Source organism: Nelumbo nucifera, chromosome 1 (genome assembly GCF_055504915.1).
Source record: "Nelumbo nucifera cultivar China Antique chromosome 1, China Antique-T2T, whole genome shotgun sequence".
Taxonomy (NCBI): Eukaryota; Viridiplantae; Streptophyta; class Magnoliopsida; order Proteales; family Nelumbonaceae; genus Nelumbo; species Nelumbo nucifera.
In genome coordinates this window covers 37,062,227-37,086,302 of record NC_142649.1, presented here as the reverse complement: position 1 = coordinate 37,086,302, position 24,076 = coordinate 37,062,227, and the positions used below count along the sequence as shown (strand labels likewise).

At 36.7% G+C, this 24,076-nt stretch overlaps 1 protein-coding gene across 1 annotated transcript; it reads left to right on the top strand.

Annotated features, from left to right (window-relative positions):
- The first annotated feature begins 653 nt into the window (after positions 1-653).
- On the top strand, positions 654-18,306 carry ATFP8 (Ras-related small GTP-binding family protein). The gene is made up of 8 exons (XM_010274246.2): positions 654-928; positions 1,016-1,088; positions 1,249-1,296; positions 1,392-1,439; positions 2,786-2,857; positions 6,305-6,460; positions 17,460-17,563; positions 18,017-18,306. The coding sequence occupies exons 1-8, from the start codon at positions 915-917 to the stop codon at positions 18,108-18,110; spliced, it is 609 nt and encodes a 202-aa protein (XP_010272548.1). The 5' UTR covers positions 654-914; the 3' UTR covers positions 18,111-18,306.
- Positions 18,307-24,076: the final 5,770 nt, after the last annotated feature.

Below are 24,076 nucleotides of genomic sequence, written 5' to 3'. Positions count from 1 at the left end.
AAACTAACATTAAAATTAAAATAAAATGGCTTTTATACCCTTTATCAAATAAAAAAATAGATGATAATTTTATTTAAAAAATTTTTTACACTACATTCACACTTATATATAGTAGTAAGTATAAAAGGGCAAAATAAGATTAAAAAAATAAATGAATTCATATGTGAAGTTTCACTTATGGGACGGTATGTTTAAGTAGAGTCAACCCACAAGCTATACAAGTCTATTTCAAATCCTCAAATACAATTAAGTCAATTTCTGAAAACTAAAGGCTATATTTAAGTCTTTTTGGAAACAAAGGGCAGGGAAGACCCAACGGGCAACTTGAATGGTCAAAGTGTTTGGGGCAGGGCTACCCCAAGTCCCCAACGGAAGCCCTCCTCCATGTTTTCTTACCAAACGCCTCCGTAACGTTGACAGCCACGCTGACCCTTCCCGATTCAACAACAATATTCCAATCTTACGGATGAGTAGAAGTCTTGATGAGTCCACTGAGAGTGGGAGAGTGCCTACCAGTCCAACACAGATCACGGATCCTATGCGTAATCAACCAATCACGGTCTGCCACGTTATATATCTTTAACTCTCTGGTAGACGTGCTGTCCAACTGGTAGACGTGCTGTCCATCTGAAACAAACTAGAGGTCAGATGATGAGTCGTGAAGTCATGAAAACGGCACGACACGAGACGAAAAAGACGTCTTCTATCTTCTTTTCTGATCTTCTCCTTTTCCTAAATATATGAAAAGGTAGGAGATCTTTTATCTTTGGGAGGCAGCTCAGTTCTGAAGCAAGACTCTCCCTTTTCTTCCAACAAAATTCCCACCTGTCAACAACCAAACCCTAAAAGGGAAGGGAAAAAAAGCCTCTAAGAAGAATTTTCTGAAGCTTTTGTTTCAGTAAAAGTTTTCAATCATGAGTAACGAATAGTAAGATTTCGCTTCCCTCCTCCTTTGTAGTCCTCCATTTTTTTTTAATTTTGTCTTATTTTTCTTGGTTTTCTGTTTCTTTTACAGTGATTATCTGTTTAAGCTTCTGTTGATTGGGGACTCCTCCGTTGGAAAATCATGTCTTCTTCTCAGATTTGCAGTAAGTAGTTGGTTTTCTGAATTGTTTTAGTAGTGCTTGTGTCAGAATGGTTTTCAGTTAGGTTTCTCATCAGATCTCGCAGAAGGATTGAGTGAGACAGTGAATGCCTTATTAGGAGGGAAAATTTCAAGTTAATTTTTTTTTGTTTTTAATTTTTTAGGATGATTCGTATGTGGATAGCTACATCAGTACCATTGGAGTCGATTTCGTGAGTCTTTGTTACCTTTATATTCCATTTCGCTTTGTTGTTTCTTTGTTTAGTTGATGATATTTATTTGTGTAAATTTCCATTTTGCTTCTCAGAAAATTAGGACTGTGGAGCTGGATGGAAAGACAATCAAGCTGCAAATTGTGAGTTATCTGATGAGATTCTTTGAGTTCCAAACAGCGTTTGTTGGAGTAACAGAGTATACGTCTTGCAAGATGCCAACAAGCTGGTTGGTAAGGTCTCTGCTGGTCGTAGCGGAGACTTGGGATCGAATCCCTCCTGCACCTAGGTTGGGGGGGTTATGGGTTGGGGAATGGGCTACCCTCTGTTGTGTTGCCCTTCAAAAAAAATCAAAAACAGAGTATACGTCTTTGTTACGATACTTGGATTATTGGATTTGCGTGTATATTGTTAAGCTTTCCTTCTGTTATAATTTATAATCGGTGGGGCTCATTTGGTAATTTTAGATGCTGAATCAAATTTTAGTAAATATTATTTTGGTAAGTAAGATGGTTTAGGTGGATCCTACATGACATTTGATGAACAAGATTTACGGTTGGTATATTAGCAACTGCTATTGAGCAGGCGTGAAAAAGCTTTCACTTTGGTTTGGAGTTCATGAAGAATTTGAACTCTTTCTGGATAAGGTTTGGGCTTTTAGAGATCCTTTGAGTCCGTATGAACATGAAACCTCTCAAGTGCCATGGTTTGAGGCTAGGGATTGCCTGAAGCAGCATATAGATTCTAGTGATAATAATTTCCCCCTAATATTTGCGTTGGATGCCATTGGATGATGATGATTTGCCTTGGAATGCCATGGTCATCCTGGAGGGCATCCCTCACGACCCCAGAGAGGGAAAAAAACACTCCAATTAACAAGAGGTGCCATCATTGTTAAGGTGAAACCCAGTTCATTGGGTGGAGTTAAAAAGTGCCAGATAAGAGCTTCCTAGGTACACTTCAAAGAATTCAGATTACTTAAATTTTAAATGCAAACTGTTGCTAGAATATATTTTCTTCTTGGATGGAGATGTTTGCTAACATAAGTATGAGAAGTACCCATTTTTCACACTTAGAGAATTTGACTTAACCTTGTTTTAATTGGTAAACATTCTGTTGTCAAAACAAAAGGTATATATATATATATATATATATATATATATATATATATATATAGCTTCTTTGTCCTTAATGTGGTTAACGAACTAGGTCATTCAGAAGAGATATTAAAAAAAGTAAAAAACTCTTGTTCTTAGTGGTAAGTGGTGGTCCTAATGTTTATCAGTAATTCATGTGGTTCATTTGGATATATAAATCTCAGTATTATGTATATAGGATAATCACTTTTATGATTGTAATTTGACAAGAAAAGGGCAGTATCCAGAATATGGTTATGTAAGTCATCTGCTAACAATAAAATCGTTCCTTATTTTAAGATTCTAGTCAAGCTTATTTAACCTTTGCTGCTGCTTATTGTTTGTTTGTTTAGTGGGATACTGCAGGACAGGAGCGGTTTAGGACTATAACCAGCAGTTATTACCGAGGAGCACATGGAATCATTGTATGAAAGTCTTCCTGATCACTTTCGTCTGTCAGCCATTTCTCTTCTTTTATCTAATTGATCTTAGTGTCTTGTTGAACTTGTTTATTTTTGATAGTTTTATCAAAGTACTGTCTAGTTGATGTCTTGATGACTAGTTGATTAACCGTATCAACTGCATCTTCAACAAGTGCATTGATAACCATATATGGTTGTCTAGGATGTCTAAGCATCAAATAGGCCATCCTTCTCAACTAGGTCAAATATACTTTACATTTTCCTAAAAAAGGACCATTTTCCCTAGTTGACCTAGTTAACCTAGAAGTTGATTTTATTTGTTCATGTTGATCTTCAACTGTTTAAAATAATATTGGATATCCTCTATTTTATTTATTTATTATTATCTTTAACAAAATAATGTTACATATGCCTTTATTTTGTTATATTCTTGCTAATTGCTTTAAAATTTTAGAATTATATAATATATGGTTGGGTTAGGGTATATAAAACCATGGTTTAAATGCTTGCTTTGAGGTTGAGCCAACATAGCATCACACTAATGGCCTTAACCGATTTGGAAGAGGCTTGGGCTTCAAATTGTATGTCACTTAAGCCTTTTTTTTTATCAGTAAGCTTTAGATTCAATTAAGATCGTAAACAATAGGATTTGGATCGAATCTACCTAGGTTTAAGTTTAATTCTATTCATATTGTGGTTGCACTATAATTGGATTCAGATATAAGTTTAAATTTCCTTTTTAATTATAATAAAAAAAAGGATTTAGGTATTGCATTTCCTTTTTAAATTTCCTTTTTAATTCTATTCATATTGTGTTTACAATTAAGATTGTAAACAAATATTGCATTTCATTAATTAAGTAAACTAAAAATGGATTAGATATTATATGTTACTAATAAAATTAATTAAAAATAACTTTCATGAGACTTGAACCTATAGCTCATTAGTAAAATTGAAACCTTGTTAAACATAAGTTTATTTTATGTAGACATATAAACAAAGTTACAATATTAAATTGGGGATGCTTGCCTACAAGATGGTTATAGAAGTTGCTACCATTCTAACATGAGATATTGATGGATCAATACCTGTTGAGAAGGTTGAACTTTATAACTTGCACTGTTTTGTGTCATTTCAATTATGCCTGCACAATAGTTTACAAGGGTCTTGACGCCATGTGTTACATATTGTGATGATAGAAAATCCTACAACTACCTCCAGTTGTAGCCTTGTAGACTTAGCATTTTCCTATTGCATTAGGGACCAATGTTTTTAATGGTGTTTCGGGAATATGCCTTAGATGCATGGTGCATGCATCTCAAGCACCTTACGCATGAGGCGTATGCCTCTGGTATGCCTCATGCACCTCATGGAGGAGGAGAAGGCTTATGATGGGGTTTTTTAGTATGATTTTGCAGAGATGTCTAGAATGTTATTGTCTTGGGCAATTTAATTTGAAGGCAACATAGGAAACTTTTTCACAGATGGGCAAAAAAATTCCTTTGGAAAAGAACTGCCAAATTTCTGAAATAGGATTTAGATGGAGTTTTGGGTTGAAATCTGATAGGATGAAGGGTGATGAAAACTTATGGAAGAAACTTGATATTGATAGCATTTGGAGTTTGAAGATGGTTTGACACAAAAGGACAGGAAAGGCTGAAATGGAAAAAATGAGTTTTAATGTAAACTAAAAACATACTTGGATCAATTTCAATCCTTTAGAGATGTTGAATGAATTGCTTTGTTTATGAATTTTTATGCTATTGATGGCTGTGATGGGTGCTTGTAGCATTAGAGAGAAGATAGGGGAAGAAAGAAAACTTAATGTCACTTACCAAAGGTTGGGGAAGTAATAGTGTTGTCTTCAAAGACTTGAGTTTCTTTCCTTCCAAATGGTCCATGTTACAATTGTGGTGGGGATTATGTGCCAGACCAGCTTCCCTCTTTTGACAAGCCGAATAATATACCAATGCCTAAGAGCTTCCCTTGAGGGACCTTGCAATACACCAGTTAATTCTCAGCAATTGATGAAAGAAGGACCAGATCCTGTACCTCGCCCTACAATGCATCAAAAGATGATCATCTGTCTCAGTTATGCACTGCCATGTGGAACACTCAGAGGATTGGATAGTCATCCCTCATGAAATTAACTTAACCCTTGTCAGACATTTATCCAGAATTGCTGTCCAGAGCATGAAGTTAAACTTCGACGATACAATGGATTCCAAATGCATTTCTCTTGCCACCTTCAAACCTGTACAACAGCTAAAATTTCACCTCTCATTATTTATCAAAAAGAAAATTTCAGCTCTCATTGAGTTCTCATAACCGATAGGTCTTGGATACATTGCTATTATAGAGTATAAACTATATAGTCTATACTGAGTTCCATTCCTCACTGATACCCTGCCAAGAAAATTGTGATAACTATCCCATTTTACATAGAATATGCAACATCTTAGTTTCATTAGGTAAGTGCTAACTCAGAAAGCTCTCCAAAGACAATAAAACGAAGCAAAATAGGTGAGTTTGATATTTTAAAAACGACTCTTTAGAGTTACATAATTTCAAGTTAAAGTTCAAGAAAATTTTATGTATCCTACAAGGCACTTATCAACTCAAGCTAAATCTTCTAGCCATTCTAAAACACCTTTGCAGGCTTGTTGATACCTACTAAAAAATTAAAATTCAAAATTCTCTTCAAATTTAGAAGCTATAAGTTATAAAAACATCCCCCTTTTAAACCACTTTTTTTTATAAGTCAAAGGCATTTTCTTCAAATTTAGAAACCATAGAACCATCCCTCCATGCCCAAAAATGTAGGAAATTAGATACCTTTTAAACGACCAATTCTTCTTCTTTTTCATACACAACATAATCAATAAAATTCAGCAAAATTAGCAAAGCATTTAAAATCATGAATTCATATAGTAAAAACCCCAACAAAATGACAAATAAGTGAAGAAACTAGTCAATAGCATAGTTATTCAAAACAAATGAGTATTAGAACAAACTGAGTCCATGAAATGGAGTATTGTATTGTAGCAAAAATCCTAGTAAATTAAGCAATGAACTACATTATGCTATATATCTTATATGATCTTATTATCATATAGCATAAACAAATTGCAACATTTTATACAACATATAATAAGTTGCCTGTCTTGCCCTTTTTGTTGTCTAAGAGGGTGTCTAAATGCATGCAAATATAATGTGCTACAGAAGTGTCCCCAGAAAATGCCTCATTGCCTAGGCACCCTCCTATGCATTATCCTGGTAATTGTATCTTCATAGGGACAATAATTGTGCTAATGTGTTCTGAAAGGGGCTATATACCCCATATGTGACACATTTGTGTATTAAATTTATGATTGACATTTCTTACTTCAGTTGTTATTTGATTTGACAACACATGTGCCAATTCTTACTGATGTAATGCACTGCCAACAGATTGTTTATGATGTCACTGAGATGGAAAGCTTCAACAATGTCAAGCAGTGGTTGAATGAGATTGATAGATATGCTAATGATAGTGTATGCAAGCTTCTTGTAGGAAATAAATGTGACTTGGTTGAGAACAGGGTTGTGGACACACAAACTGCAAAGGTAATTTTCATCTGGCATCACTAGGGGGAGACCAATCTGTTACCTTCTTGTGTGAGAGTGTGAGAATTAAACTTATTTTTTTTGATAAGTGGTGAGATTTAAATTAAATTGCCTGTCTGAATTATTTATTTCCGCCTTTCTGTTTAGGAAGGATAAAGATCTTTTAAGAATTCCTTTGTTGGGCATACACCTCTGCATGGAACTTATAAAAAATATGCCTCTGCATGGAAACTGCTAACTGATTTTTCAGAGACAAATTTTAGATTATCGGTTTTATTTCATTTTTCATGAAAATTAAAAATATACATGTGCCATATTTGAATGGTGGGTGCCCTTAGGAGAATATGTTTACTAGGATAAATGTACACTTATCTGGATTCTGTTTGTAAGATTTGGGAGAAAAAAGTTAAACATGGCCTCCAAATTGGGGAAAAAGAAGACAGCTTATCCTTTGCCATATTGAGTCTCAATATACATGGTCTTTAAGTATATGCTAAATTGATAATCTTTATTCCAGAAGTAATTCACTGTTGATAGTTGCCTTTTTATACAATACAACTTCATATGGTCACCCTCTACTACAATATTTTGCAAAATCAACCTTTGCATATCTTTAAACCTTTTAGGACATCATGCAGTTTGGCCTGTGTGGAGTGTCCTTTGCCTATTGGACCTGAATAGAGAGTATTAAAATAACCTGAACTATTCCTTATGACTACCCTTGTGTCCAATGGTCCTAGATTACTGCAGCTGCCAAAATTGAGTTTCACTTTGTTCAATGTGGATGGGATACTAGAAAAGAAAAGAAATAAGAAAGACTTACGAAAGAAAAGAAAAAAGGGTTTCTTGAGAGTAGAAGAAGAGAAGATGGGAGAAGAGGAAGAGAAGGCCAAAAACTAATTAGGCCGCTCCTCCTACTATTTTTATATTAAAAGAATAAAAAGTGTACAATCACCAATATTGCCCTCAATAGGGCAACTATTTAGACAACAAAGGAACTCAACTTAAAAAAGAAACATTAAAAGAATCTCCATGGTACCTTTGATTTTTGTTTTCAATGAAAGATAAGTTGCGGCGTTTCATGTTAGAATGCAGAGGAGAAATTGCCAGAATCTTTGTGGACCACTTTAAATCCTTTTACAGGAGACCTTTGGAGGATAGATTGAGTTTAGAAGGATTGGAGTGGCCTTTACTAGAGGAGGAGGCAGCAAATTGGCTGGAAAGAGATTTTGAGGAAGAAGAAATAAGAAAGGCAATGTTCTCCACGAATAGGTCTAAAGCACCGGGCCCAGATGGGTTCACAAGGGCTTCCTATTAGGATTGTTGGGAAGTGTTGAAAGACAATTTATTTGAAGTCTTTAAGGAATTTTCAAATACACATATCGTTAGCCCCGAAGTTAATGCAACTTTCTTGGCCTTGATTCCAAAAAAAGGTGATGCTAGCCATCCAAAAGATTTCCGACCCATTAGTCTAGTGACCAATGTCTACAAGATAATTGCTAAAGTCCTATCGTTGAGGATCAAAGTAATTCTCCCCTCTCTCATTAGTCAATATCAAGGAGCTTTTGTTCAAGGGAGACAAATAGTTGATCAAATTCTGATAGTCAATGAATGTGTAGAGGAAATGAAGAGATCTAGGAAGGAAGGTTTTGTGTGTAATTTTTTTTTTTTGAGAGAGAAGTAAAGTATCATTGTATTAATTTGGACTTTATCTTGCTGTAAGGTTTTGTGTGCAAATTGGACTTAGAAAAGGCTTATGACATGGTGGATTGGGGATTTTTGAAAGAAGTTTTGCAACAATGGGGTTTGGGGAGAGATGGTGCAATTGGATGCTTGGGTGTGTATGATCATGTCATTTTTCTATCCTTGTTAATGGAGTGGTAAAAGACTTCTTCCTAGCTTGCAAGAGGGTTAAGGCAAGGTGATCCCCTCTCACCCTTCTTTTTTACTTTAATGGCGGATCTCTTTAGTAGACTCCTCTCTGAGGTAGACAGGGAGGATGATTTTAGGAGTTGGAGAGTGGGTATAGATAACGTTCCAATTACTCATCTCCAATTTGTAGACGATATCATTATTTTTTGTGAAGGGGGAGATATCAGGAGATTGAAAGATCTAATCAAAAAGTTTGAAAAAGTGTCAAATCTGAAAATCAATTTGGACAAGAGTTGCACAACAAGGATTAACATGGAGGGGAATGTCCTACATAGGATAGTGGAATGCTTAGAATGTCATATCACCACTTGGCCTTTGACCTACCTAGGGCTTCCTCTATGTGCAAACCCTAAGGAAAGCAATTTTTTGAACCTAGTTATAGAAAGATGTAAAAAGAGATTGGCTGCTTGAAAGAGAAGCTATATCTCTTTGGGAAGTAGGATCACTCTGATAAAATCAACTTTGGCTAACCTACCTATCATAGCTAGGCGACGCCTAGGCGATGGAATCTATAAATATATTAATTTATGGATTTCTATACTTCCTAAAGGACCTAAACTATTTTATAAGATATATTTGCTAACTAGCTACATATTACACTAAGCATAATCAATAAAATCTTTCATATGAGTATAATTTTCATGTGAAAATATAAAAATTAAACTAGTAAAGTGAGAGAAAAAGTCTACTAACATGGCAAGTTCCAAGTTGGCAACACTAAAAAAGTAAACTAGTAGATAGTACCATACCTTTTGGATGATTGAGTGTTGATCTCGAGTATTATTTTTTCTGCAACTTTGCCTTTAATAAGAAAACAAGTTAAAAGAATTAATCAATCAATAAGAAATCAACCTTATCAATCTATCATTAACAAATGGAAGAAGCACTACAACAAAAATAAAAATATTCATAAGAGTTCAATACATACCTTGGTTGATGATTGGTACTTTAAGAAATAATAAGATTAAACTATGAAACTTGAAAGTCATGAAACCATTAAAAAATAAAAAGCATAATAGCATATAATGAATAAGTATAAAACTAAACTATAAGTCATCATTCATCTCCAGTTCCCCACAAGTCCACACCACAAAAAATAAATATGAAGACTGAAGTTTAAAACTTCAAATGTATTATAAACAATACAATCCATAAAGAAAATACTCTATTCCTAATTATTTAGAGTGTCTAATAAGTAAGAACCACTAACACCTCCATTGAATGCACCAACATCATTAGCACCATAATCAACATCTTCATCCTCATCATCACTGTCATCATCATCATCATTTCTTCAACATCAATATCTTCTTCATCTTCATTATCTTCCTATCATTGTCCCATATCTGCTCTTCTTCTTCTTCTTCTTCTTGAACAACTATTTTGCCTTTATCTTGTCTTCCAGACTCACCTTTTCCACGACCACCTCTACCTCTACCTCTGCCTCTACTTGGACCTCTACTTGCATTTCCACGCCCATGTCCACTTCTCCTTGGCCTATTTGACCCTTCAAGGATTTCAGATGCCCCTAATGCTTCATCAACTTGAGTCCATGTAAGATCACACCCTTCATGGACCAAGTCATTTGAGGGGTCTTTCCCAGTCAACCACTCACTGGTTTCATCTACATCATCAAAGCAAATAGGGTCAAATTGCTTTGGATTTGCACGCTTTGTTGTAAATCTCTCTCAAAGGCGTTGGTTGTATTGAACAAATACAAGATCATTTAGCCTCTTTTGATCAAGCCTATTCCTCTTTTTTGTATGAATCTACATTCACAACAAAATAAGAAAAATTATAAAAATAAGCATTTTAAATTCTTAACTTTCATAAATAATTTCATCACAAAACCAAACATTAGGTCCATTACTTAGAACTTACATGCTCAAAAGTGCTCCAATTGCGCTTACAAGCAAAAGAAGTGCATGTAAGACCTAATATGCGTAATGCACGCCTAAGGTTTGGGGTGCAATGTCCATAGCTATGCCACCAATCAGCTACAAAATAGAAAAAATGAATTAAAACAATATAAATTTAAAATAACAGGAATAAAATATAAATATAAGTTTCAAGAAAAGAGAGCTTATATTACTTGGTTGTTTCGTTTCACGTTGCCTAATTGCCAATTCTTTAGAGAAAGCACCACGAGCGTGCTTATACTCTTCTAACTGATGAGAGATCTTGTCTTGAATTTCAATATCATTGACCATTCTCTCAATGCAATCTAGAAAGCCCATTTCAAACTTTCCAACCGATGCTTCATCTTGTGCTTTAGCCTTATAATAAAGGGTTGGATTAAGAAAGAAACCAATAAGGTGCAATGGATGTTGCATCATATTAGTCCAACGCCTATAAAAAATGTCTAAAATGAGTTTATACTCCCTTTCTTTCCCACTAAAGTTTTCTTTTATTTTTTCTCTTGCTTGCTCCATTGCATAGTAAAAATAACCATTGCGGGTTTCTCATCACCATCAACCAATTGTAAAACCTTCACAATCAGTTGAGCAGCCAAAAGAGCAACTCTTACATTTTTCCAAGACCTAACAGAAAGCACAGTGCTTAATGCTCTTAGTCCATCTGATTTGTTAGCACATTTACTGTTGTTCTCCATGCTGTATCTTTTGACTATCTTGTCAATATAAGCAGATTGAGATAATCTTATTATCCTCTTCGATCTATCTCTATAGAGTCGAAGACCTAATATATACGAGGCTTCTCCAAAATCTTTCATGGAGAATTGCTGTGAAAGTCACACTTTCACCGTAGTCAACATTCCTACATCATTCTCAATGAGTAGAATGTCGTCTACATACAGAACCAGAAACGTAATCTTATCACCACTGGATTTCCTGTAAACACAGGGCTCATCTGGGTTTTGCTCAAAGTCAAACTTTTTGACAGTAGAGTCAAACCGGATGTTCCAATTCCTAGAAGCTTGCTTAAGTCCATATATGGATCTATTTAATTTACATACCATGTATTCCTGACCCGCAGCTATGAAACCTTGCGGTTGCTGCATATAGATATCTTTAGTGAGATATTCATTCAGGAACGCAGTTTTGACATCCATTTGCCAAATCTCGTAATCATGGTATGCTACTACAGCTAGTAGGATCCTAATGGATTTAAGCATGGACACCGGCGAAAAGGTTTTCTCATAATTGATGCCCTCTTTCTGAGTATACCCTTTCGCCACTAGATGAGCCTTGTAGGTCTCAACCTTACCATTGAGGCCCTTCTTCCTCTTATAGATCCATTTGCAACCAATTGCTTTTACCCCAGGGGGCGGATCTACTAGATTCCAGACTCCATTGATCTCCATCGAGTCCATCTCAGCTTTCATGGCATCTACCCACTTCAAGGAATCTATGTCCAACATAGCTTCCGTATAAGTCACAGGATCCTCCTCACTGGTCGTAGCTTCCACTAGGTAACTATCCTGTTCAGTCGAGATGAACCGGAGGTCTGGAAACCCGGGTAGATCTACTAGGTTGGTCATTACCTAGAACTTGTGGGACACCTCCCACTGACCTTGACCTTTTCTCATCACGAACAACTTCTTGACAATGATTGTTCAAGATGTAATCATCCTCCAAGAAATGGGCATTTCGGCTACAGAACACCTTCTGTTCTCCTGGGTCATAGAATAGGTAACCCACAGAGCCCTCGGGGTGGCTTACGAATAGGCAACGACTGGTCTTGGATTCCAATTTGTTCGCACTCGTTCTTTTAACATGTGCCGGGCAACCCCAAATCTTCAAGTGTCTCACACTTGGTTTCTTTCCGGTCCAAAACTCATAGGGAGTCTTCGGAATTGATTTGGTTGGAACCCGGTTCAGCACGTATATCACAGTCTCCAATGTGAAACCTCAAAAAGATGTGGGCAACTCTGAGTGTACGAGAAGTGACCGGACCATATCTAATAAGGTCCTATTCTTCCTCTCTAAAACACCGTTTAGCTGTGGTGTAGCAGGAGGAGCTAACTGTGATACTATCCCGTTGACCTTCAAGTAGTCCCTGATTTCGTCAAAGAGATACTCGCCACATCGATCTGATCGAAGGGTCTTAATTTCTCTCCCTAACTGTTTCTCGACCTCTTGTCTGAACTCTTTGAACTTTTCAAATGATTCAGACTTGTGTCTCATTAGGTACACGTAACCATACCGAGAATAATCATTGGTGAATTGTAATAAAATACACGTACTGGTTACGAGTCCTAACACTCATGGGACCACATACATCAGTATGTATAAGGTCAAGCGTGCCTGTACATCTTTCAGGCTTACCGTTAAATGGTCGTTTCGTCATCTTACCCTGAAGGCAATGTTCACAAATCGGAAGATCTTGTACAGTTAGAAAATCCAAAGGATCATCCTTTACCAACCTTGTGATACGATTTATATTAATATGGCCAAGTCGGTAATGCCACAGGCACATGGGATCACGGGTTCTTTTCTTGGGGATGTCATCCGGCGTAATTTCGGCTATGTTAGTTTCCAAAGAAGGATGGAGAACATAGAGACCATTCTCAAGTTCTCCATATGCGATGAATTTGTTATTTCTTTTAACAGTAATCGTATTACCAAAAAAGAATAGAATATCCATCCGCACACAATTTTGAAACAGAAATCAAATTTTTTCTCAAATTCTGTACATAAAGACAATCTTTTAGTGCAATAGATCATTCTCTGAAAAATAATTCTACGGTTCCTATAGCCATAGCTGCAACACTTGCAGAAGTCCCCAAGTAAAGAGTTACTTCTCCATCACTCAGTCTTTTGCTTATCCTGAACCCTTGCAATGAGTTACACGCATGAGTCGAAGCCCCGGAGTCAATACACCAGGAAGCAAAAGTTACCAACAAATTGGTTTCTATGACACAAGATTCGAAATTACCTTGTTTTTTGGATTCCAGGTACCGAGGACAGTTCCTCTTCCAATGGCCGGTCTGCTTGCAGAAGTGACAAGCATCTGATGCTCTGTCCTTCTTCTGCCTCTTAGACTTGGCAGCCTTCTTCTGGGGCTTTCTCTTAGCCTTCCTCTTCTTCTTGCCCGATTTGCCAGCTTCAACAAGCATGGCTATGGGCTCATCCTTCTAATCAGTTCTTTGGCCCTCTGCAACATATTGCTGAATTCTTGGATGTTGACATTCAGCTTGTTCATGTTATAGTTCATGATGAACTGATTGAAGGAAGGAGGCAGAGAATTCAGGATGGTGTCTACCTTCGTGACATGGTCAAGCCCGGATCCAAGAGCCTCAAGTTCATTAATGTAACCCATCATCTGAAGACAATGGTAATGAACCTGCTGGTTCTTGGACATCTGCGTGGTCATGAACTGTTTCTGGACCTTCTAACGAGTAGAACGATTCTGCTCCTCATACGTCGACCTTAGACTATCCAATATGTCCTTGGACAATTCGATCTGATCGAACTGTCTCTATATCGGATTATCCAAGGAGGCAATGATGTAGCAGCGGGCTAGGGAATTCTTCTCTTCCCATTCCTGGTAGTCCCTCCTTCGGGCCTCAGAAGCCCTATCACCCGGACGCTCTGGGGCAGGATTCTTAGCTACTTTGTCTAATTTTTCAGACATTAGGACCAACATAAGATTACGGTACCAGTCAACATAGTTAGGTCCCTTAAGTTTGTTGTCGTTCAACAGTTTAGCAAATTGTCCATTTGCCATTTCTGATAAAAAGCAAACATTAGTCCACAACCTAATTTGATTCATGTTATCCACATAGATATGACTTTTAATCTATGTTTCATTCCCATTTGTTCATCTTTGAGATTTCCCTCCTATCTCAATGACGGAGACTACGAATTATGTCTCTGGAAATGTGGGAAATCACATAGGGTGCATGGAGCCAACTGTTTCAGCTGCATAACCCCACCACCTTTCTGTGAATGATCATATCCACTCATTGTATGAGCTTTCCCTTTGGCCTCTGTCTGACAAAGTTCATTGCCATTTTAGGTTAAACCTTTCTGTCCAGTGAGTGCTCACCCATCATATTTGTGAACGCCAAGGTACCGTGAGAGAGTCTTCCATTTTAGGATAGGCTCCTCCCACATCGGTCTGACGCCCCTATCATCTTATGAAACATTCCAACAAATCCAGCAGCAAATGGATAGCCCAATTTTATGGTGCGTTTTCTCATTATTGAAGGTTCCATCTTCATGCTAATGATGAAAGGCCTTTAGAGAGTTCATCATATGAATCTCCCTAGCACATGCACCCATATTTCAGGAGGGAACAAAAGTTGCGCTCTAGTTTAATTTAGGTCAAACCAAAGTGGCTCCCACTGACTTTCATAAAGCCAGATTTCGGTGGGCCTTAAACGACTAGGGTTCCGCACGGTTCCTCTTTAGGGGACGTGTGGGGCCCACCACGAAGGGGGGATCATCCAATGATCTTAAGGACACCATGGCAATGATGTGCATTCAGCCATGGTGTGCGCAGATGTGCGAACAACCCTAGTACTGATTCTTGATTGTCTTTAATCAGTAATTTAATTTCAGATCAATTCTTGGATTAAAAATCAAACCCTAGACCCATTCGAACCAGATTGGACCAAATTGGTTGGACCGAATCTGTGGTTCGATGGGGGCTGTTCTCAGCCCTAATTTCCCACTCTTGGGTCAAGAGAGGGAATATAAGCCACATAACCCTATATTACATTGTATTTATATTTTTTATATTATTATAATATATTATATTTATAGTAATCAAATTCTAATATTGATCGAATCGAATTAGTGTAGATTTGAATTCGATTTGATATATCAATCGGTATTAAAATTTAATTGAAATTTGACCGTTGAATTAATTGAATTATCCGAATTTGATTCATTTATGTTGGATATTGAATTTGAAAGCGGATACTAGGATATTGTTTACACCCCTAGGTGGCTCATTGGGTGAAAACCCTCAATTTCTTCAAGAAATATACAGTGGATGATATTATTAGGGGTTTGGTATGTGGTGGCATTTTCTTCCACTTGGAGGTCCACTGTACTTGAGTGGACTCCTTCAGGGCTGAACAGACTTAAACTGAACTTTGATGATAGTTCTAGTTGCAAGCCACTTCTCTCTGGAACTAGTGGAGCATGAAGGCAGATTGGTGGCTTTGCTCTCAGGACCAATTGGTCATGGATACTCTTTACAACTCCTTGTTAGTTGTAAATAAGATGTGCATGGACAGCTTAAGTGTGTGGAGTTCAGATTAGCTATGAGAGAAGTGAGGTTCCTAGCAAGGGATTTGGGTGTCAGCTTTAGATGGATTAGAAGATCGGCAAATAGACTGGATGATACCCTTACTAAACAGGGGATAGGTAGGGTTGAATTGTTTTGAGCTGATAAAATTTTTTTACTTACCAAAAAAAGTGGAAATTGTTATTCCACTAGGATTGGAGATCAAAAGTTATATCAATATGACCTCTTTCGACTCTCATTAACTTGCTTCAGGATCCACAACAAGAGAGAGATTAAGGAGGAAGATGCCCATAGAATTAGAGTGGGATGGGTAAAATGGAGAGGTGCATCAAGAATTCTATGATATGAGAGTGCCATTAGGTTTAAAAGGAAAATTTTATAAAATGGTTTTAAGGCCATTAATGTTGCAGGGATCAGAGTGTTAGGCAGTGCAGAAACATATCCAAAAATGAGTATAGCAGAAATGTGAATGCTGATACGGATGAGTGGGAAACCATAGGGCTGTGTTTGGCTGCAATTTGCACTAGTACAAATGCATGGGAGTGTAAATGTAAAAAATGCAAATTCTTGTTTAATTTTGTTTTGAATCTCGCTTTATTCTGTTTCATGTCTTAATTTACTTCATTTGTACTGCAATCAAACAAAATAAGCTAAGATTTGAAACAAAAATAGGTCAAAATTTACACTCAAATCATTTGCATTGCCATGGTTTTGCATCAGTGCAAATTTATTTGCATTGCAACCAAACACAGCCTAAAGGATAGGGTTACAACATATTCGTAGGAACCTAGGGGTAGTCCCAATAGGTGACAAGATGAGGGAAAATAGACTAAAGATGATTTGGTCATGTGCAGAGAGAAGACTATTTACATGATTACATCCTTCTGAAAAGTAACAAGTTGGAGGCTCTATAAGAGCCAGAGGTAGGCCAAAAGAACATGGTAATGAAAAATGGTTTGAAGGCTCCTAATTAAACAATGAATATGGCAGTGAGCAGAGTGGAATAGCAGAACAAGACCCATATAGGACAAGCTTGGATGGGTTAATGAATAATGACCATAGTCAAGGTGCCTGGGCAATTCTAGGTGACAGTGCGGTGCTTAGTCCTATGCAGGTTAAATTCTCTCTCGAAACATGACAATAGTATTTCAATTATATCGATTTCATACTTCCAAAAAGTGACACTAATATAATTATTTAATAGAGCAATTTCATATCACATTAGCAACTAAAGATGGTTATAATTTTATGACAAAATTTAAGACAGTAAATAAAAGAGAAAAAGAACATGGGTGGAGCTTCTGTTTTATTTAGCAACCATTATTTTTTCTTTTTCTCTTCTTGAAACCTTTGGATCTTTTATACTTCAATAGTAAATGGGCGCCTAGTTGCTATAAAATACATATTAGTAAGCAATATGGATGATACTATAATAAGCTGCACACCTTGTCATTTTAGTTGCCTAGATGGGCACCTAGTTGCTATAAACAAGGCGTTGAGGTGAGGTACCCAACCAAAGGTTACTAGTCATCTAGAGGCCTTGTAGGCCTCGACAACTAAGGATGATGCTGAGCCAAGTCCATAAGGAAAGAGGAAAAAGTCATACTAATTATTATAAACAAGTAGCAAGAATGAGAACATACATAAACTGGAAAGGGGAGAAAGTCATTAATTATTATAAACAAGTAGCAAGAATGAGAACACACCTAAACTAGGAAGAGGAAAAAGGAGTATATGGTCAGTTTTGTTACAAATTATTTAGTAGGTGGCCTTTTCCATTTCAAAATATTTTGGCTTCTGCCAATCTTTTGGAAGTGGCTTCACTCCAACTAAACCAAATGAATTGCAGGCATTTGCAGATGAGCTGGGGATCCCTTTCCTTGAGACAAGTGCTAAAGATTCGATTAATGTAGAGCAAGCTTTTTTGACAATGGCTGGTGAGATCAAGAAAAGGTAAATATTACTCTTGGTGTTCTAATTAGAAAATTCCTGATCATTCACATTTTTCTTTGACTGTATATCAGGTGCAATCTTTTATAATTTCTTTTGAGCTTTGTGTGCCCATATTTCAGGATCCTACTAATTTTAGAAGGCATTGTCTTTTTCCAAGGAAAACTACTATCATTAGTTTATCTGCAATGGCCTTTAAAACCCATTTTCCTGAATATGGACAGTAGACCGCTTATTTGAGTTTCAAAACTTAAAATTGGAATTGTGCAACTTCAGCACCATTTGTATCCTACATGCAGAATCTCTTAGATGTAACCTTTGAGTGGATCAAAATTCATTTCATTCTGTTTACCGTTTTGCCTCGAATTATTATGCAAATTTACTGCCAAAAAAGATTGGGAGACAGCATTTATTTATCTTGTTTTTTTTTTTTTTTTTTTTCTCATTATTCTGCAGAATTGGAACCCAACCCAATGCAAACAAGAAACCAGCGAATACAGTTCAAATGAAGGGGCAACCAATTCAGCAGAAAAGCAACTGTTGTGGCTAGCTGTTTTTTATGTACTTTACATTAATGTTTAATATCAAGTTCATTTAAGCTAGTTGGTAAATATGTGATCATTTGTGGCCAACCTGTTTGAATCTTTCCCAACTTAAACTTGAATCTTGTTCACATAAGCTCTTCTTCTGTGGATCACCAAGTTGTTAAAAAATACCATGGTAGTAAAATCTCTAGTTACTCGACAGTTTATCTAGTCAAACATCTTTAGATATGACAATGGGGCCCATTTTCTGTTTTCCTTTTCTAGCTGGCTTCTCAGTTTGATCCATGCTGGATGCCTGTAATTAGAAGTTGAAGGGGGATAATGAATTATTTGGCTGTACACATTAGTTCTGACTTCTGATCCATCGGTCTCAATAACGCTTAACATTGATTTAACAGTTGGTTCAAGGATGGAAAATTTTTTACCCAATTCATTTTTTTTTCTTAAATTTTTAAAGAAAGTTTTGTGTTCAAAATCAAATTTTGTAAAATATGAAGCAGTCTGGTTTAGGCGTAGGGTTGATCCTCTTGATGGTGAGGAATGCCATGACGTTAAGGTGATGGATTCTACTTCATAACGAGTCCAGATCTGCTGCGTCTTTTAAGCTGTGGACAGGTACCCCGCAATCAGATCCGTTTGTGTGGTTACTCACACTTGTTCAGCTTTCCCATGTGCAATTAATGCGTCATAAAGAATGGTGGTCTTTTATGCTGTGGCAGATTTTGGGCTGAGTTACAGTGTGTTCTAGAACATATTGCGATGTTCTTATCAGACAAATCTTGTGTTCTACAACTCATCACACCTTCGAACATATCACATAACTACGAACATTTGGTAATTCATGATTTTTTATGATGTATTCTAAAATACACCATTTCAAATTGACCATGGTGGGGTCATAGTGGTTACGTACAACGTTTTTCCTTTTTTCCCCTTTAGCCCCCCCCAGTACCGAACACCTACATTTGACTTTTATTTCATTTTTGTTATTACCGAAAATTAATCCCCCACCACCTTCGTTTGCTCAGAACTTTTGTCGTTTCTTATGGTTGACGAGCCAATCAATCATATCTAACGGTCCATGACCACTTATAAATACCCATACACATCATCGCATTTCCCAGTCATTGTTCATTATCCCTATTTTCTCCCCTATGGCTATGAGTAGTGCGAGCCACTATAGTTCGAGGAGCCTCCAAGTCCAACCGTACCATCTGGATGAGTCCGGGTTCGGGTTAAGGCCCACCCAAATTGCATCTCTATCCGGTCTAAGTGAGATCAAAGAATAATTTCACGGAGGAGAGACATTATCAATTTATTATTTATCACTTTTATTTAAAAAATAAATTATTTGTCACCCTGATTTACCCTTCTATTCTGACCTTGTTTTAGATATTTCAAGACTCAGTTGATGTGTAAATCAGGCCGTGCTGGGCTGGCATGACATGGCCCGCATGTGGCCTATGCAAAGAGAGGGCCGTGTTGTGTCTATGGGTTGAGTTGGTTTGTATTTCCCTCCTTTGTGATAATTTGGGGGTCGGCCCAGCATGATTCATGGCCCGATCCCACATGATGCTGTGCCATGTGCTGCTGATCTGGGTTGGGCAGGCTGTAAGCTGTGCTGAGCGGGGCTATAGGTTGGACCTTGGGCCTGGGCTGAACCGGGCCAGAAAGGCCTAAATTTTTTTTTTGTTGTTTTTTTGACATTTTGATTTTTTTTTAATTATTTTTGCTAAGTAAAATAAAATATTAACATTCCTTTGGGAATAAGTTGAAAAATAAAAATAAAAATCTAACAAAGAAATAAAAAATACTTACCACAATACAAAATGAACAACAAATTGAAAAAAAAATAGGACTTTTATTTCATTTAAAATATAAAAAAATTACAAATTAAAAATAAAAAGTTACATTGTTGTAAAAATAACAAATAGTTTAAATAAAATTGAAAAAATTACTCCATCTCCTTGACTTTAATCATCTGCTTCATCAGGTGTAGTAGTGTCATGCCCTCCTTTGTTTTGTAATTTATTATCATCATCCAACAAATCGGGCTAGTGAACTTAATGTAGGGGAATTGGTTTTAGGGGGAAGAATCAACCATTTTTTTTAATTCAATAAAATAAAAATTAATTTAATTGCACTTACCCAGATGATTGGGTTACTGATTCAAATCGCAACTTGATTTCAATGGTTAAAGCCTCAAAGACTCCTCCTAAATTGCTAAGTGTATGACAATCTGTGACTATATGAGATGAAAGACTAAGAGAGTATGAGAAATGAGAAGAGAATTGTTGAATTAGTGCGATGAGAATGGTGGATGATATGGCTACTTATAAGAATTGAAAATAATTTAATTGCCTAAAATGCCTTAAAAACTAGCCATGGTTTAGTTGTTGGGAGGGTATTTTAATAATTTTAAAGTCATTTATCACTTTACCCAAATGTCCCAAAAGTCCTAAACTAGCTATTATATAGGATATAGCTATTGGAGGGGCATTGTTATCTTTTTCTTCCCCCAAAGTCAAAATACATAAATACCCCCCCTATATAGTTGTTTATAGGCTTATAACTATTGATTGAGGGGGTACTTTTGTAAAAACTCCCTAAAAAAAAGTTGAAATTAGTCATTGGGGGGGGGGGGTCCCCCAAGGGCACCAATGGCTAGTACTTTCTCGAACGGGCTGCACTCGGCCCATAGCATGGCCCGCGCGCCATGCTAGCACGAGGACCTGAAACCCCCAGCCCTGTATAGCCTACATGATCATGCCATGCACCCATGCCTGGCATAGCCTGCATGCCATCATGCCGGGCTGTGGGCATCACAACCCGATTTACACCTCTACTCAAGACTTATCATATCTAAGAGACCATTTTGCCCAAATAAATTCACAAAAGGATACATTAGAATCAAACACTGCATCATCTATATGTTTTTTCCTTGCTTGTTCCATCCCCATTCGGTTCAATCCGACTTTTCCAAATAAAAGGTAGAAAAAATAAAAAAAAAATGGTATTTTGCAACAAAATAATCATAAAACAATAAAATATTAATACATGTAATTGAAGTATGTTTCTCTGGGCTGGAATTTCCTGCCCATAGTTCGCAGCCTTATGCCACGTCAAAACTATTAAGGGTGGCTCTGTCTTCGTTAATTTAATTTTTGTTTTTCTTAAACCAAATTTTAGGGGAAATCATCTGTCGTCTCTCTTTCATCTTCTCTTGCGTCTTCCCTCACCGACTGGCGACCTATTTCCTTACTCATTATTCCATTGGTTTCAGTTTGAGATAATATATGTTTTCCTTTAAAAATCCAAGGAAATCATGATATATCATTGGTGGTTCTTTTAACGCATTGGATTTTGAATTCCTGCGTATAATATACATTGAATCCTAATTTTTCAACAACATATTTTAAATGGTTGCATATACGATTACAGTAGCAGATGTATTGGCCATATGTCAGCTTTCAATTAATCAAAAGCTTCTTTCAATGTATCTTTCATCAAGTCATCTATGAATGAAGAAACTCTTAGCCCTCAAAAATTTGTTCAATCATTAGCGGAGTTAATGCATTGGATTTAGAATAATCATAATTGCGATTGTTTAGAATAATAATGTTCTCTTACCAATCCATCATGTTCAATTACATTTCATCTTGCTCATATGGTAATGATCCCTTACCTAAAGTACTTTGCATCTATTTTTGAATAGTTGTATCTTATCCTAAAAAAATCATAATTACTACTAGTGATAATTATGAATGGCAAACAACAAATGAAAACGGAAAAACAACACGGCAAATGCCTATTCACACACCTACCCACATGATACTATAGTTGTACATTGGGAACATCTTCCTATAAATGATAACATGTAAATAGGGAAGATGCTCTCAATGTACAGCTATAGTGTCCTGTGGGTAGGAGATCCAAGCTCGGGTGCATGGTGAGTAAATGTGGCATAAAGTTGTGCATTCTGGGCACGAAATTCCTACCAAAGTTCTCGTCAAGAGATATCTCATGTTCTTTTTACTTTGCAAAGTATCAACACACATCATAAAGTACCAAACATATCAATTTTTAGGGCCATGTACTAATACCATAACTTAAGAGTTGAGGGATTTTAATTGTTTCAATTTTCAAATGTCAATAATTGATGTAGGGATGGCAATTTCTACCCTACTTGGTGAGTACCCACCCTGATGGGGTGGGTTTTTTTTTTTTGTTTGAAGGACGGTTTTGGGGTGGGGACAGGTTTTGTAATTCTATAACCTGTACGGGTATGGTATTAAGCTAAACCCAATCCTCCTCGATCCGCATATAGACTTTATATATTAGGTTTTGAATTTAATAATTTTTAAATTTTACGTGAATGATAATTGATAGTTGTATTTTTTTACATGTTTTAATCAAATAATTGAAAATTTTGTTGTTTTTTTTTGTGTTATTTCACTTATTTATTGCTTATATAGAACAAGAAATAATAGGAAATAAGATGCAGTTTTGAAATACAAGTATCCAATCCACCATACCCTTGAATGTAGGGAGGGTAGGGTCAGAGAGGGTTTGCATTTTTATGTTTAAGGGTTTGGATTCTAAAAATATAGCCTGCTACTGTTTTTGAGGCAGGCACGGGTTAAAAGATTTAGGAAGATGGGTAGGGTCTAGAATTTACAAAACCCTCCCCGAACTTTCCCCATTGTCATCCCTAAATTGATGTGGCATGCCCACCATCAAATTACCAAATCTAAAATGTTTAAAAAGAGCTCCAACAAATTGATATACAAATTTTATATATCAAGAATATTGATACTTCAAACGTTCTTGAACTATATAATACAGATATTTGCCTTAGTTTCTATATAGGACATTAAAGTTAAAAGGAAATTTAGAATTCAATCCATCTGTTTTTGCGTTTAATTTACCAACTCCACCTATGATCTACCCCCCTTGAATTTTGATTCGGTTGCCCATCTGTTACTATTCCAACCGTAGGTGGACTGAACAATAAAAACCCCAAAGCTAACCCTTAATATCTTTATATAGCACTGGGCATATGACCTTACAGTCTTACACTAGTAAAATAAATGATACTGATGGTAAATAGGTACACGTAGGCAGCAATTGTGATTAATTTTGGCATGCTATCAAGGTTTTTAAAACTGGAGCGGACAGTGAACTGGAGACCAGTTCCTGGGTCAAACAATCCGTCCGTCTGGTCCAAAAGGATGGCTCATTCTAACAAAAAATAAAAAATAAAAATGACCAAAAACCATTGTCCAGGTTGACGGTTCGACTGCCCGAGTCATCGATTCACCGACTAAATCAACGCTTTTGGCCAAAAACAGTTTTGGGGTGAAATGAAATCAGTCAGGTGACCAGTTCCTGGTTTTCCAAGTCCAACCATCCGGTCCAGTCCAGTCCAGTTTTGAAAACATTGCATGTTATTAAAAGTTTCAAAACTAGTAAAACATTATACTTCAGCCCAAGGTTCAAAATATCAGCATACCCGATACACCGGTATGGACATATCGGACGAATCGATTCTCCTTTTGGTGGTTTTTTTTTTCCGCCAACTAGTTCAGGAGAGCCGGTTTAAGTCTTCGCCACACCCTGAACCAGTCAGACCACCAATACACCCACTGTAGGGGCGCATCAGTGGGGTGCCGGAACGATACATAACGGCCGATACGGGCCGATGCGTGTATACTTTGAACCTTGCTTCAACCCAGTTAAACTTGTAAACCATTATACTTCAACCTAGTTTATAGGATCTTTTGCGTTCTTTTTAAATTCTGTGCTTTTAAGGGAGTGTTTACCAATATGTATATGATTTTGCTTTAAATCTTCATGCATCTCAAATCAATATGAGCCGCCTTGTGTGCTGGACAACTAAAAATATCCGCAAGTTGTCCTGCCATGTCTGCAACAAACATGTAATATATCACCAACGAAAAAAACAGCAAAT

Excerpts from the sequence above, each read along its gene's own strand:
- ATFP8 (XM_010274246.2), top strand. Across the intron at positions 2,858-6,304 it reads GAGGAGCACATGGAATCATT|ATTGTTTATGATGTCACTGA; the intron begins GTATGAAAGTCT and ends CACTGCCAACAG. Across the intron at positions 6,461-17,459 it reads TGGACACACAAACTGCAAAG|GCATTTGCAGATGAGCTGGG; the intron begins GTAATTTTCATC and ends AATGAATTGCAG.